The sequence below is a fragment of the Trifolium pratense genome, linkage group LG3 (assembly GCF_020283565.1).
Source record: "Trifolium pratense cultivar HEN17-A07 linkage group LG3, ARS_RC_1.1, whole genome shotgun sequence".
NCBI lineage: Eukaryota > Viridiplantae > Streptophyta > Magnoliopsida > Fabales > Fabaceae > Trifolium > Trifolium pratense.
In genome coordinates, this window is record NC_060061.1 from 19,145,761 (window position 1) to 19,161,639 (window position 15,879).

The 15,879-nt window shown below is 32.2% G+C and overlaps 2 protein-coding genes across 4 annotated transcripts; both read left to right on the forward strand.

Moving 5' to 3' along the window:
* Positions 1-823: 823 nt before the first annotated feature.
* On the forward strand, positions 824-6,318 carry LOC123918571 (PGR5-like protein 1B, chloroplastic). 3 transcript variants are annotated; one of them, XR_006812845.1, is made up of 8 exons: positions 824-1,175; positions 1,285-1,347; positions 1,590-1,676; positions 2,121-2,358; positions 2,601-2,674; positions 2,816-2,914; positions 3,167-3,371; positions 6,266-6,318. XR_006812845.1 is itself a non-coding variant. In XM_045970651.1 (7 exons), exons 1-7 carry the CDS (start codon positions 981-983, stop codon positions 3,257-3,259), a joined length of 849 nt encoding a protein of 282 aa, XP_045826607.1. In that variant the 5' UTR covers positions 824-980; the 3' UTR covers positions 3,260-3,604. The 3 variants fall into 3 exon arrangements, 1 of the variants encoding a protein (XP_045826607.1); XR_006812846.1 differs by lacking the exon at positions 6,266-6,318 and having other exon boundaries at positions 3,167-3,312; positions 3,349-3,604; XM_045970651.1 differs by lacking the exon at positions 6,266-6,318 and having other exon boundaries at positions 3,167-3,604.
* LOC123918572 (uncharacterized protein Mb2253c-like) lies at positions 6,311-7,740 on the forward strand. The gene is made up of 5 exons (XM_045970652.1): positions 6,311-6,358; positions 6,515-6,588; positions 6,703-6,810; positions 7,157-7,208; positions 7,508-7,740. Exons 2-5 carry the CDS (start codon positions 6,544-6,546, stop codon positions 7,534-7,536), a joined length of 234 nt encoding a protein of 77 aa, XP_045826608.1. The 5' UTR covers positions 6,311-6,358; positions 6,515-6,543; the 3' UTR covers positions 7,537-7,740.
* The last annotated feature ends 8,139 nt before the right edge of the window (positions 7,741-15,879 follow it).

Here is a 15,879-nt window from a genome sequence, read left to right on the forward strand (position 1 = left end):
ACAATAAGCTTTTATGAGAAGTTTTTTAAGTTACAAGAATAATGCTAGCAACACACTCTTTAACAAACATACTCCAACACACTCTCTTTTATTGGTTGAAATTCACATGAATCCCATAAAAAAATGTGGACCCATATAACTTTTATGGGATCCATATAAAATTTAACCAATAGAAGAGAGTGTGTTAGAGTGTGTTTGTTAAAGAGTGTGTTGCTAGCACTCCTCTAAGTTACAATTTTTTTTGATTGATAGACAAATGACAAACTGATTGAAAATTCACACACATAAAGTGGAGTGGCCAGGGTTCGAACCCTAGTCCTAACTAGAACTTCGACCTGTGCGGTGCAAGGGTCTAATTAGCCTAATATGTAACAAAAAAATTGTAATATTAAAAGCTATTTTAAAAAAACTTTATTGTAAGCAAATAATGCGGGTTGAATGGCCACTGTAGACAAATTAATTTTATTTATTTATTTAAAACTGCAATAAAAAGAGAGTGAAAATAGAACAAAACGAATCATTACTAGAACAAGAAGAAAAAAAAGAGAGTGAAAATGAGCGGGAAAAAGATTAAGTTTAAAGTTAGCTTATCGGAATAAATTTAGAATACAAGAGATAAGAGATATACAACACTAGCAATTTCAACATTTCTGCTGGTTGAGTTAGGATTTGTCGACTTTTTAAGCTACAATTTAAATCCCTTTCTCATTTTCATTTATTATTATTTTAAAAAATAAACCACTGTATATATCTAATGAGAATTTAATTAGAAAATAAATAAATAAATAAATAAGGAGTCTCATTCAATCAATCATCCTTCCAACTTCCAGTTGCTGCTAAAGCCAAAGAAAAGATAGATATTTGAGCGGCAAAAGGAACAACAGCCTTAATTAGTTAACACAAAGACAAAAGAAAAACAACAAACATAAAAGGTGGCGCGTGTGAATCACACACTACTACTTACGTTTCTGTTTGTGTCGATGGCTACCACCTCTAACGTCATCCATACCAAGCTTCTAGAATTACCAAGAACCAACCGCCACTCCCGGATCTCATTCTCCGCCAACAACCACCACCGTGTCTCTGCAACAACCTCCGCCGAGGGACCTTCCTGCATCTTCGTTGGCCCTCTCGAAACAGCCAATAAAGAAACCCTCGAAGCTCTCTATTGCCAAGTAATTACTACTTCCAAATTAATTCATTTTGTGCATTTTCTTACTTTCAATTACCACTGGTTGATTTTAACATGATGATCAGTGATTCTTTGCTTTTTGTTTGCTACAGGCACGTGATGCTTATTATAGCGGCGAGCCTTTGATACTTGATGACATGTTTGATAGAGTAGAGGTATCAATCTTCCTTTACTATTTATTCACGGCATGTTTGGATTGACTTATTTGAACTTATGAAAACAACTTATAGCTTATACGACGAAACAATGCAACTTTTTATTTCTTTGTCTTGTTATATAAATAGCTTATACATAAGCGTTTATCGGTTTATCCTATAAGCTGCAAATTAAGCTGTTTATCCAAACATGGTCTTAATTTACAAATGTTAATGTAATTTTTTTCCTCCTATGGAAACAGTTAAAGCTAAGATGGTTTGGTTCAAAGTCAGTTGTCAAGTATCCTCGATGCAGTATCAGGAGGCAATCAACATATGCTGATGCTGAGGTAATTTCTCGACTCTTTATGTGCCTGAGAATGTTAGGTTTCTGTGCAATATATGATCATTATGATGTATTCTATTCGGTGTCTGTAGTTGCTACATATCTAGGGGATATATGGAAAAGCTTGTCTATGTTTACAGTTTATCTTATCTCACGAAATACTAATAATTTGAATTAGTATTTGAATACATTTATACAAATAACTTATGACATGTCTATAAGTTGTTTTTAGTTTATTTCAATGTACTCCCTATAGTAGCATATGAATATGCACTTAATTAAGCTCTTTAAAAGAGTATATTGAGTAATCACCTAACTAAGTCATTTAACCAAAAGCATGAGCATCCTCAGTAAGGCAGGAAGATAATTTTTTCTACTCTCATCTGTCTTTTTTCTTGGTTTCTTTACTATATAATATTTGAGTGATTTGCTTTTAACTTTAAGGCAGGAAGATCTGTCTATGGTTCTTGCATTAGCTAGCACATGGACCGTGTTCCTTGCATTTGGAAGTTTAGCGTGTCTTGGGCCAATATCATACACCGTTGGGATGGCTTATCAAAATGCATTCGATTCAGGATTATCATATAGAAGCCAGGCATCTGCATTCGAGTTTCTGGCATCGGTGAATAGCATTTTGTTCATTGTGCTGGGATTTGTCATCGGGTACCCAGTTGCGTCAGCTTCAGGTAACAATTTTTGCTGTTATTTCTCTTCACTATTTGATGCTTTAATTTCAAAATTTGTACTCAAAGTCAAAACAACATCTCAACTCAACTCAACTCAACTCAAATGCCAGGCCCTTATATTTGAGAACTTTGGTTCAGTTGGTTGGAGAGTTTTCTTTCTGTATCCTAAAAAAAATAATCAATCATTCCTCACATTGCCTCTACTTATGTATATGTAATTTATTAAATATCAATTTGTACAGTTAAGATACTTCATGGCCTATGGAGGAATGATTTGGCAGCACTAAGAGGTGCATGCCCAAATTGTGGAGAAGAGGTTAGTCAGTGAGATATAAACCTTTTGCCTTTTCCATCTTATTCTCACTCAATTGGTATTTGTATCTGTCCAGCTTGAGTGGCGCATATAAGTATATAACACTTAACTCGAGCATAATGGTTTGGATTGATTTTCACTCAGGTATTTGCATTTGTGCGAATGGACCGGAATTTTGACTCACCTCACAGAACAGATTGTCATGTGTGTGAATGCTTATTAGAATTTCGCACCAACGTGGAGGTAATGATGTGTAGATTTTATTGACATTTTGCAAAATATCTGTTTGTATAACTAGACTGCTATTTATTCCATTTAATCGGCAAAAATTGTAAAATGACTATACCGAATTTTGGCAATCCATTTTAATGACGAGTACAGAGAGATGATATTTGTTTCATCCCTCTTTTTCTCCCACCATCCAAAACAAAACAATGTAACCCTCTAAAAGATGATCCTGATATTTGCTTGACATGTCGTGTTATCAATTTTCAGCAATCAGTTTCAAGACTCGGTAGACAGTGGGTTTATGGGCGTATTTACCTTGTTTCACCGAGAGGCAGATCCCGACGCCAAAGACAACTGTAAATTTCCTTCCCAGCATTTGTTACTTGCTTCAGCAATTGTCAATAGCAAGGATCTGAATACCCATAATATTTTTTCAACAAAAACCAATTTGGTATTGTGCAAGTTTTTGGAGGTGAAGTTTTTGATATGTAGACTTTTTTTTACATTTTTCGTTTGATATCAGATCTTAAGTAGAATTTCCAGGTTTATTTGATACTATTACATCATATAGAATTTCTAAGAATATTGAATTCTCATGTAAGGCAGAAATTGTAACAGATTTGTCACTGGATTATTATGGAAATCAAAATAATCCTAGAAACTCCAATGAAATAATGATATTCAATAGTACGGGACTAATTCCTAGATCTTACCTTACTATAACTATCATGACAACAACAATCTTTACAATGATAAATAATTTTATAACGAGACTAATTTCGTTCTATACAATACTCAATAGTATGGCCATAGTGGAAATGTGTGTGTAGTTAGTACTTCGGAATTGTTTGATTCGACTAGGTGGTCACAATAAAACATAGTCACATGCAATTAATATCTCAAAACGGTCTGATTAAAATTGGACAATACAAATCATAAAACAAATTTAATTATTTATTATATATAAAATTTGAGATTAAAATTTAAACCAACATATTTTTATTCAATCTTAATCAAACAATCTCAATTTTTCAAATTGCATGACTACATTGAATTTTGACTGCATGAAAATTAATTCCTATTTTCTTCTCCAATATCTACAGTATACAAATTATTTATAAATAAATAATGAAATTTTCACCACCAGTTGAATCTGGTTCGGGGGTCAGTTCTGGCATCAAGTGGTTCCAGTCTCCTCCCGATTGCAGTTGCAGGGGATCGAACCGCAGTCCTCCCTACCAAGTTCAGCGTCAATCACCACTAAACCAGCGATTAATATAAATAATGAAATTTTGCATAAGATTATTATTTCCTCAATTTTGTTTCCAACTTGAGATAATCCATTCTCCTAATCTCTATCCCTATTTTCTTCTCAAAAAACCAGTGAGTGACATAGGATTTGACCAGTATAGTACTAGTACTGCCATATACATACTCACTATACTTACCATAGTTAAACTTTATTACCGCCATAGTACTCTTAAAAAGTTACCCTAGTTAATTCTTACCTTGACCATAGTTACTCTTTACGCATACTACCTACAGTTTGTTACCTTGAGTAGTGTCAGTATCTGTAACAAACTTCACACACAAACTTCAGAGGAAAAAATTTGAAAACCAGAGAGAAATTATGAATCGTGGAAACCAGGTTATTCTCTTCTTCTTTTTGTTCATATTTTTCTCTGAAAATGCATTTTGGTTCCTTTTTATCCTTTTCCTTAGCATAAATTAAGCGATCATCACTTGTTTCAACACACACCATAAATGGTTATGAATTTTTAATGGATTTCGGTATAAAACGAAAGTTTCATCTTTCTCCGGCTAAGATTTTGTTAGTAGAAGTTTCATTTTAGATTTTTAGCTTACTTTGATTTTGCTAGTAGAAGTTTCATTTCGGTAAACAGTGTTGTGGCTTCAATATTTAAAAATTGTGCATTCAATATTTAAAAGTATAAAAAGTTATTTTTTTTAATATTAACTTATCATTAATTTTTGTAGAGATTAAATTGATAGTAAGTTGTAAAAGACCATGACTTAGGTCCGTTTGTTTCAGATTTTCCAACAAAAAAAATCTATTTTTTTTTAAAAAAAATCACCTCTTTTTTTATGTTACTTGTGTTTGTATCAGATTTTTTTAAAATGAAAAAAATCATTTTAGTAAAAACATCATTTTTTCTTCAAAATGAAAAGCTATTTTCAATAGCTTTCTTCGAAATCAATTTTTTTAAAAACCATTTTCTAAAAAAATAGATTTTTGTGATTGTAAACAAACTGAAAATAGCTTTAGATTTTTTTCAAAATCTCTAAAAAAAATCTATTTTTTTTTAAAAAAAAAATCATTTTTTTTAAAGCTTAAACAAATGCGCCCTTAATTGATAGTAAATAGTTAAATATAAGGATCAAATTGATATTTTAATAGAGTCTAAAACTTTTTTGAAATATTCATAATATTTGAAAATATTTGACAGAATTAAGGACTAATGATAGTTTCTCATAAAACTACTGATTAGAGATTTGAGTGTGTTCATTATTTTCTGTTTGATTGATTTATCTGACTTTTTCTATCTTGTCCAGATACATTATGTTGGAACTGTTAACGTGGTGCCTAATACTGTAAGTTGGTTTGTATGTGTTTTGCACTTGTAATATTGAATGAAACAGTATTTACAAAAAATCTTAGAATGAATAACATGAGAATTCAATTCTTGCTTAAAATGACACAAATACTAATATCTAATAGTGTCACTTTATTATTATTATTATTTTTATTTTATTTTTTGTCAGACAAAATGACAAATAAGTACTTCTGAAACTCACTATGAAGTATGAATCTGAGTGAAGGCGTCCAACATAACAATATCGATATTATTAATTGAACTAGGACTTATTATTATTGTTATTTACCTTGGCTTTGTATGGCTACCTAGTCCTCAATCTTGCTTTCACATGATGATTAACAGAACTTGGTTACATTACATTTTTCCCACGAAGTTCCATGGCTCAACCTAAAAGAACAGAATTTGGTTACATTTTTAGGTTGACAAATGACAATGTATATGTATATGTATACAATGTTGTTTTTTTTGTCTCTCTAAGTCACATGAATAGTTATAAACGATTATTTATATCCATATCTCCATATCCTGTCCAATCTCTATATTTTGTGTGTCAAAAAACTGCACATGTATGTAATTTACTCTTACAGTTGGTGACTGTCCAATCTTCATATGAATTGCTTGGTTTTCTTCAGTTTTAAAAATCTTATGGATAGTTATGAGAATATAAGCCCTGTCTAGTTGAAACCTTCTTGAAAGTTTTGACAATCATATGTTAAGTTAACTCTAAAGCTTTATATCTTATTTGCAGCGTTCTTATACCCTTCAGTTTGACGGTGCATCCAGCGGAAATCCTGGACCAGCTGGTGCAGGAGCTGTACTGCTTTCTGAAAATGGGACTGTGGTATCAAATTTATGCAACAAATTCAATTAGTTGATATGTTATTTATTTATAAAATGTAGCTAACTATTTGTTTCTTTTCTTCATAGCTCTATCGATTTCGTGAAGGACTGGGCTATCAAACAAACAATGTTGCTGAGTATCGCGCTTTGATTTTAGGACTCAAACAAGCTATAAGGAAAGGATGTATGAACATCACTATCCAGGGAGACTCCCAGCTTGTTATCAACCAGGTTGGTTCTGCTGATATAGATTATGCATTATTAGCGACTGCATATTTATCAGTTAGATGATTAGGTGTGAACTAAACTAATTAACATTGCAAATTTTTATTTTGTAAACAACAGTTTCAGGGGTCCTGGAAAATCAACAATGTGCATTTAAGGAACTTATGTGATGAGGCTTTGGAACTAAGGAATAGCTTGCGCTCATTCCGCATCCAATACATTCCTAGGGTATTTACTATTTACTAAGTAATTTGGTCTCTAATGTCAAAATTGAGAAACAGTTATGAATTTTTGTTACTTTGGTATTTGATAACCATTTTGTTCATACTTTTTGTTATGAATTTTTAATTTGCATGTATGTCTATAAAAGAAGTCATTTATATAAATGTTTGAATAACTAAATCTAGTATAATTTGAAATATTGATTCAACTCTTGAATTGAAGCTCGACATTCTAATTATGTGAATATTTATTTACATTCAGTTATAACTAGAACTTCATCACTTTGATTTTAGATTACAACTTCTTATGTTGTGCATCACCATAACATGTTTGTATGTTTTTTATGTTTAAGGAATATAACACTGAAGCTGATGCTCAAGCCAACCGTGCCATCAATCTCCGAGGTTAGACCCCAAGACTTTTCTAAGTTCCCTATAAGTTTCAATTGTTTGATCTTTGATTTTCTAATTATTAAGAATTACAATGAGTTTCTGCCTAAACTGATTTGAAACAAAAAATCAAATTATTACATTGGTTTTCTAAGGAAAACTTCTTTGATTTTCGTTTGTATTTGGTTTTCTATTTCAATTGATGCAATGAACGAAATATTGTGAAACAATCTGTTAGTTTGCATCAAATATTATTTTCATATTTGTATTTCATAGGGGATCCTAAAATTTATTGAATTTTAAACATTTTGTAGATGGACAGGTTGAAGAAGATCGTCTCTAATCTCGATTAATGATCATCTGACAGCATGCCACTGTCAAAAACTCTTGGCAACTATGTTACATTTCTGTCTATGAATTTAGCATAATGGGTGTTTTACATGTTACCCTACATGTCAAATGTCAAATATTGTTTGCAATATTGTAAATTTGAACATGCCTCTATGTCTGGATATTAGAAGCTTCAGGACTTAAAAATGTTGCTGTGATGTTCCATGTTTGGATTTTATTTCAATTCTGAATTTCTAGTTTCTATGTTCATCTGTGAAACTCTTGTTATATGATGACCAACATTGACCGAGTATTTGATGCCATAACCCCTAAAAAGAAGTTTTCCTTTCATACATACTAGTATAACACACGGGTTGCGCAGTTGCCGTGGTTTTTTTTTTTATGATAGAGTGATATTTTCGTAAGTACTCCCTTCGTAACAAAATAAGTGTCATTGTTGACCACTGCACACTTGCCGATGCACAATTTTGAGCGTTAATATTTTTAATTATATATTATTAAAAATTATAAAAAGTTAATATTTAGAAAGTATTCATTGAGACAAATCCAACATGTTAATATTTATCTTTATATGTATTAGAAGAAAACTATAGTCAAAGTAGGTTATGTGAATAGTGCACAAAAAAAATTGTCACATTCATTTTGAGATATAGTGCGAAATTATGATAGAGAGGTGATTTCGATTTATAATTTGGATAGAGCAATTGGGAATCAGCTTTGGGTGGATTCTTGTACTTTTCTTTCTTGCTTCACGCTCGTTAAAACTCGTTCAGATCACTTTCCTTTACTGTTAGATTTTAATCAATCGGAGGTTAAGTTTGCATCTCAATTCAAGTGTTTTAAAATGTGGTCTTCTCACTCAGATTGCATCATTTTTGTTTAAAATGTGTGGAGTTCTCAAATCATTGGCTGTTCGATGTTTATTCTGAGTCAAAAGCTGAAAAGTTTGAAAGAGAAGCTTAGGATTTGGAATAAAGATGTTTTTGGAAATGTCTTTGATCATGTTAAAGTTTGTATGGTAAAGCTTGAATCTGTGCAATCTCAAATCAACACAGTAGGCCACTCTGATAATCTAAGGGAGCAAGAGAAGCAAGCTCAAGCACAGCTAGACAAGGCCTTGCATCCTGAAGAACTTTTTTGGCAGGAGAAATCAAAGAACTAAATGGTACATTGAAGGGACAGAAATACTGTGTATTTCCATTTCTATTAATGGTAAACAAGAAGATTTTTTCTCTTGCACCAGAGCGGTGAAACATCAAATAATGACATCAAATAAGAGGTGTTGATGGTGGATAAACTTGGAATAGAGATTAGAAAATATACTTGACAAAAAATTGAACGGTTAAGGAGAATATATATTTTTTTTTTGAAGAAGCTAAATTAGTCCACCCAAATTGACACCAGAGCAAATCGAACTTGAGAACGGTTAAAATTATGATGTTGTTAGTTTGAATGTGTGATTACATGCCTAATGCGGTTTGTTCAAAAAGTTATAAGCATGATACTTCCTTCCATAACCTTGCATCCGCCCCTGATGTCAAGTATCAAGTTGATCAAATATAAGGAAGCAACAATGAGAGTGAATGATAATGGCTTAATTAGAGAGAGGAATGAGGTGACTATTTCGTGGAAGGCACTGATGCATGGTTGGGTGGCCCTTAATACGGATGGTGCAAGTAAATGGTGACATTTGTGCGGGGTGTGGTGGTATCATAAGAGACAAAAACGGTGAATGAATATGTGACCTTAGTAAATTCTTGGGCAGCTTAGCAAAGTTAAGGGGAGTGATGGAAGGACTCCTAAGGTGTAGCGTCAAATATGAGACTTATTTTAAAAAAAGCACGCTAAACATTGCTCTCGGACCAATGGTTACAAAAATTCTAAATAGACGTGGTAAAAATCTTGGTTGGGTGTTTTGTTTCCTCAAAATTTCTCATTTTTATAACGTCCGCTACTTAAATAGTGTAAAGATAAAATAGGAAAAATGTAAGGCGCATGAGTAACCGATATGATGATAAAAGTAAATTTTATTTTAAAAAAAAGCACGCTAAACATTGCTCTCGGACCAATGGTTACAAAAATTCTAAATAGACGTGGTAAAAATCTTGGTTGGGTGTTTTGTTTCCTCAAAATTTCTCATTTTTATAACGTCCGCTACTTAAATAGTGTAAAGATAAAATAGGAAAAATGTAAGGTGCATGAGTAACCGATATGATGATAAAAGTAAATTTCCTGCAACAATAGCAGAACCAATGAATGGGCCTTAAAGATCAATACTTGATTTATTTATATATTAGTGAAAGGTCAATGCAATTCAAGTTTAGTCGAAGTCAAAAGATCAAGTAACCGTCACTAAAAGCCGAGCACATGAAAAGTCAATAAAATATCATTGGATGAGACCTGCGACAAGTCAAGTCAATAGCCTCTCCATCATTAATAAAGTTAATCGATTTAATCTTTGTTGAAACAACATCAATTTTAGTATTAAAAATAGTAGAATCAAAAGCTTTTTTTTATCAAATAATAATTTTCGTATACTTTTGAATACTAAAACAATTCGGTACCTTATTCTTGAGCTGATCTTATATCATAGAGTGGTTACATTCGGCCTATCTCACATGACTAAGAAACCATTTTTCATAAGGGTACAAAATTAAAATTCAAGGTTTGAATTCTGAACTTCCATTAATATTCCTCGTTGCACCGATTGATATTAATATGAGAAAAATAAATATAACACTAACAATAAAATAAATGTAATTACATTGTCAATCAATCACAATCATATTTTTCGACACGTCATCTTCACTTAACTTAATTTTTTTAATATGACATGAACCATTAAACTATTCTTATTAATTTATTTTTTTGTGACTAAACTATTCTTATTAGTTGCCAGTGTGAAATTAATCTATATTAATATATATTTTTTAAACTATTAATATATTTAATTTTTTTTTTGAAAAGATTAATATATTTAAATAATCTAACATATCTTTTTTTATTTGTTTTTCTTAAGTAATCTAACATATCTTTTGAGTAATCTCACATACTCCTTATTATTTAGGCTAACGTGTCAACGACTATATTTTAACTGCACCATTACCGTTAAAATATCCACATCAGCATAATCGTAGCCGTCTATCCTAACTCCCCCAGTTCCTATGTAAACCTCATCAATTCAACAAGTTTCCCTCAACGTTCTATATTTTCAATTTTCAATTTTCAATTTCATTCCAAAGCTTCTGAAAAACCTCGTGACTCCGATAACGAGAAGCAGGAAGAGGAGCGTAACCGATGAGAGAAGACAATGTGAAAGGAAACTGTCCAACACACATCAGAAGACCAGAGAGGTAAACCACCGGAAGAAGAAAAGAGTATCGGAGACTCCGCCGTGTAATAATACCTGCCGACAGATGAATCCTGGCCGGTTTTGCGATTTTTGATACGGCTCCAGATAAGTTGAATTCAACTTTGAACATGTCTTTCTTGATTTTGATTTCTTTGATTCTAAATTTTGATTTTTCATGTTTCTTGATTTTTTGATCCGTTGTGAAAGGTTGGTTTTAGGGTTTGCTTCTATTTCTTTGTTTCCTTTTCACTGATCATCTGTTATAAATGTAATGATATGCTTTTCTCAGATTGTAGATATCAAGAATTTTACACAATCACACTTTTTATATTTTTATGGTTTGAATCGTTGCTTCAAAAATAGGGTTTTTCATTCTCATTCTCTCATTACTATTCATCCATTCTACAATCACAGAAGAGAACAACACTCTTTGATTCTACCACCAAGAATCAATCATACAAAAAATCAACAACAACAAGAGTCTTGCAATGGCTTCAAGAATTGTTCCTCAACAACAACACGAAGGTGCGTGTTTTCTTCAATCATCTTACTAATTTTGATGTTTCATTAATTTTTCTGGGGTTCAATGTTTTGTTCCAAGATTGGAACTTTATTTGATGTTTCATTAATTTTTCTAGGGTTCAATGTTTTGTTCCAAGATTCGAACTTTATTTGATGTTTCATTAATTTATCTGGGGTTCAATGTTTTGTTCCAAGATCGGAATTTTATTTGATGTTTCATTAATTTTTCTGGGTTCAATGTTTTGTTCCAAGATTGGAACTTTAGTTTCATGTTTTAAGGGTTTTGTCCCAAATCCAACAAAAGGGTCTTGATCTTTTTTCTGGATTTTGTGTTTGGAAGGAAACAGGTGAAGGAAGGAACCGAAGAGCACTTCTTGATATTGGAAACCTTGTCACTCTAAAAGGTGTTGAAGTCAAGCCAAATCGCCCTGTCACAAGGTTCTTTCCCCATCTCTCTCACATTCTCTCTGATTTTGTGATTTTCTCTCTGATTTTGAGATTCCCTCTCTGATTCCCTATTGATTTTGATGATTCTTTTAGGAGTTTTTGTGCACAACTACTTGCCAATGCAGGTTCTCTTATATTATTTGTTGAATCTCTTTCTTTGATTAATTGATTTAATTTAGTTTATGTTATCCATTGGTAGGTTAGTGATGATGATTGTTTTCTAATTTTTGTATTGTTTTGAAATTGTAGAAACAAGCTTGTGCCAATGGAGATTCATCCTCTCCTTCACTATTCTCTCCACTTCAGGGACTTGGTTTGGAGAACTTTGCTACTCTACTTTCTTTATTCATAGCTTTTTTTACAAAATTTTTCTCAACCTTGTTAACCTTTCTGTTTGAAGTGGAGAAATTAAATATGATTACCTCTGTGCTGGGATTAATTTGGCAATGTGAATTTATATTTGAACACCTCTGCACACGTACACACACACTTCTCGATTATTCTTTGCAAGCTTGGACGAGATAATGGTAAATCATCCTTAGGATATAATTGGTCTTTTTATTTTTTATTTTATTTTTGTTATTATATGCATATGTATTTGTTCCCAAGTAATTGTTCTTTGATCATAGTTTTGTTTGTTAATGTGAATTAAAGATGTTTGCCTCTATGCTGGGATTAATTTGGCAATGTGAATTTATAAAGGGAAGCGTGTACGTTGTCGCACTCCCTGCCTTCAAAAGGTGCCTAGGTTATTCTTTGAAGCTTGGACGAGATTATCAGATAACGGTGAATCATCCTTGGGATATAATTGGTCTTTTTTTTTTTTAATTATATTATACGCATATGTATTTATTCCCAAATAATTGTTCTTTGATCATGGTTTTATTTGTTTCCAAACAGTCCTTCTTTGATTCATGTAATGGCAAAGATAAAGATATAAGTCTGGATGAAAATTTGGTTAACTCTTCTAAGAATCTTTACATTTCAGTCTTTTTTTGATACTCAATATATACTTTGAGTTTTCTTTGTGGGTGTTACAGGGGAGAGAGCCTATAAATGTACGGTTTACTGTGGAACCCATGGCAGCCCGAGGTTCAAATACTTAGCTTGGGATTTTGGATAGTGTCAGAGTTTACTCTGTATATGTATCAGGAATGCAAGTACGAGTGAATCAAGGATGAGGAATTCCCTACAACTTAGTTTGGCACAAGAATCCGCGCTTTCATTTTGGTTATCTCTACTCTGACTGAATTTTTCTCGTTTCTTTGTATTTTTAGAAGATCTGGTTTTTTTTATTACAAGGACCTGTTTTTGCTTTGGTGTTACAGGGGAGAGAGCTATGAATGTACTGTGGGATTTGGAAGCTTTGAGCCTTTGGATTCAACGGGTTATTTCTTTCCTTGAGTGTTGTTTGTTATGAAATAGGGTGTCATAGTATAATGTGGCAGTGCTTGTATTTATTTTTGTTTAGAATTATGAAATCTAATATTAGCATTGCATTTCTTTCTTGGATAATAAAGATATAAGTCAAATTTCTTCAATGAGTTGTTCTTTACTATTTTTTAGTTTTGGGCTTTGTTCATAATTGAATTTAATTGTAAATCTACTTCTCTGCGGCGTGGTTTCCCAAAATAATGTTCCTCTCTTTTAAAATATTTTAGTTTTCAATAACTCCATCGCTTTCGCATGCATATTTTCTTGATATTTTATTTCCTTTGATGTTGCAGGAAGGTAATTTGTGAACACTGATTCCTTGGCGGTGATTATAATTGGTTGGCGGTTTGCTTTAATACTACTTATTAAGCATCTTTCATAGTGTATATTTTCTTACAATTGCTTTAATACTATTTTTTTACAAGTTTATTTAATTCTTTAGAATCTGTGTATATTTGTCAAGACCCGATACTAACTCATATTTAGTCTGCTAAGCCTAGCCTATACATTTTGTTAACTTTTCCTCTCTGCTGGGATTAATTTGGCAATGCAAATTTAGATTTGAACATCTCTGCTGGGATTATTCCTTGCAACTTTGGGCAAGATTATCAGATTATGGCGATTCATCATTGGGATGTAATTGGTCCTTTTTATTACTTGTATATGTATTTGTGTTTCTTCCAGTGTTGAAGTTTTTATTTGTTTTTGTATCAAGAACCTGAGTACACTCTGACAAAGATTAGAAAGATTTTGGAATGACACTTTGGTCTTTCCAAAGATGAGGAATTTTGGACAGCTTGGATACATAAACTTGATTCTGATGATTTGTTTGTTAGGGCCAGATAACATAACTTTGTCGAGGGAGGTTTTCTAAATCTTCTTTACTTTTTTTTTTTGGTGATTAGTGATTTATGATGATGATGAGACACCTAAAATGATACCCTCTTCATTACAGTGGCCAAAGGACTCCTCTGTATTAGGTGGAAGCCAAAATTGTATTATTTAATATGGCTACATGATCTTGCAAATTAGATGGAAATTTGGTCAACTCTTCTAAGAATCTTTACATTTCAGTCTATTTTTGATACTCAACGTATACTTTTCAGACTTTATCATAAGACATACTAATTGAATTGTGAACTACTTTTCTGCAGCGTGGTTTGTCAAAATAATATTCTACATGGCGGTAGAGCCTTCAGTTTTGATTTGGTGATCTCTAGTAAATTCTTTTAGTTTTTGTTTTCACACTCTTTTTTCCCTGGTTACTTTGGTTTTGATCTTGAAGTTTTCTGGTGTTATTTTAATGATCTGCAGCTACTAATGCGTTGTTTTTTTTCACAATATTGAGATATTCTTTTATCCATTTTGCAGCTAGCTTCTGGTTATATATTCCCCATGTTTGATCTTCATGTTTAATATTTGATGAAACATATGTATCTGTTTATTGCATATTGCAGTATAGTGTTTTGAAACAGGTTTATTTTGGTACACTTCTTGCAATGTGAATTATTTTTGATTCATTTTCTCTGGAGTTTTAAATTCTTTTATTTTTCAATATTTCATCTGTATTGTCATTCTTCTCTGGTTGATTATTTTGGGTTCTTCTTAGATATTATTTGGTTGTTGTTGGTTTCAAGCTTGGAGTTTGCCGCTCTTATTTTAACGATGATGCATCACTATTATAGAGTTCGTTAGGCTTTTAGTCGACTTGTTTTTTCTAATTCCTCTTTTGTGTCAAATATTATTCTTCGTTTGAGCATGTACATATCATGTTTTGCTTTTAATTTTTGTTGCAGCATGCTGGAGTTTTGATGTGAATTTTCTTTTTAATGTGTTGCAAATTGGACAGCACGCTTCGTTTTTAACCTGTAATCCGGCAGCGCAGAAGTTTACACGATTATGGAGAAATTCTGATAGTTTTGTGGGGCTCTCTTTGTAATTATGACCTTCTGATCAGTGACTTGGTTTGGCTAATTACTCTACTTTTCTTTATTCTTAGTTTATTCTACAACTATTTTCACAGTAGTTTTGCTGAACATGTATATTCTGGTGTTCATAGTGCAAGTACCTAGAAGTCTCAATCACACTGCACCTTGTTAATTTTGCTGTGCTGCAGTTGGAGATGAGTGCCTCTGTGCTTTGTACTATTTATGTGCTGTGAAATAATTGATCTTTATTTTTAACTTATGTCTTTGTTCCCAAATAATTTGTCTTTGATTTTGTACAGGCTGGTAATTAAGTTTGTGTTTCTTCTAGTGTTGAAGTTGTGTGTTTTCAGTATCCAGAACCTAAGTATAAGAACCTGTCATAGGGTATAAGATTCTGGAATAACTCTTTGCACTTCCCATAATGAGAAATTTTGGACAATTTGGTTACGTCATATGTGTTGTTTGTTGTGACAACTTAACTTTGTTGCGAGAAGTTTTCTCTAATTTTCATTTATGATGATACTCCTAAAAATATATGCTCCTCATTTACAGTCTTTACATGTATTAGGAGGTAGCTAAAATCGTGTCATTTCATATATGGCTGAAGATTGGATGGATGTACCAGAATCTGCAATTGGCTGTTGTAATTACA

Bases quoted from the DNA above. Each gene is read 5' to 3' on its own strand.
- LOC123918571 (XM_045970651.1), top strand. From the start codon at position 981: ATGGCTACCACCTCTAACGTCATCCATACCAAGCTTCTAGAATTACCA. The intron at 1,348-1,589 runs GTATCAATCTTC...CTATGGAAACAG, and splicing joins ACATGTTTGATAGAGTAGAG to TTAAAGCTAAGATGGTTTGG. The intron at 2,915-3,166 runs GTAATGATGTGT...ATCAATTTTCAG, and splicing joins AATTTCGCACCAACGTGGAG to CAATCAGTTTCAAGACTCGG.
- LOC123918572 (XM_045970652.1), top strand. From the start codon at position 6,544: ATGAACATCACTATCCAGGGAGACTCCCAGCTTGTTATCAACCAG. The intron at 6,589-6,702 runs GTTGGTTCTGCT...TGTAAACAACAG, and splicing joins CCCAGCTTGTTATCAACCAG to TTTCAGGGGTCCTGGAAAAT. The intron at 7,209-7,507 runs GTTAGACCCCAA...AACATTTTGTAG, and splicing joins CCGTGCCATCAATCTCCGAG to ATGGACAGGTTGAAGAAGAT.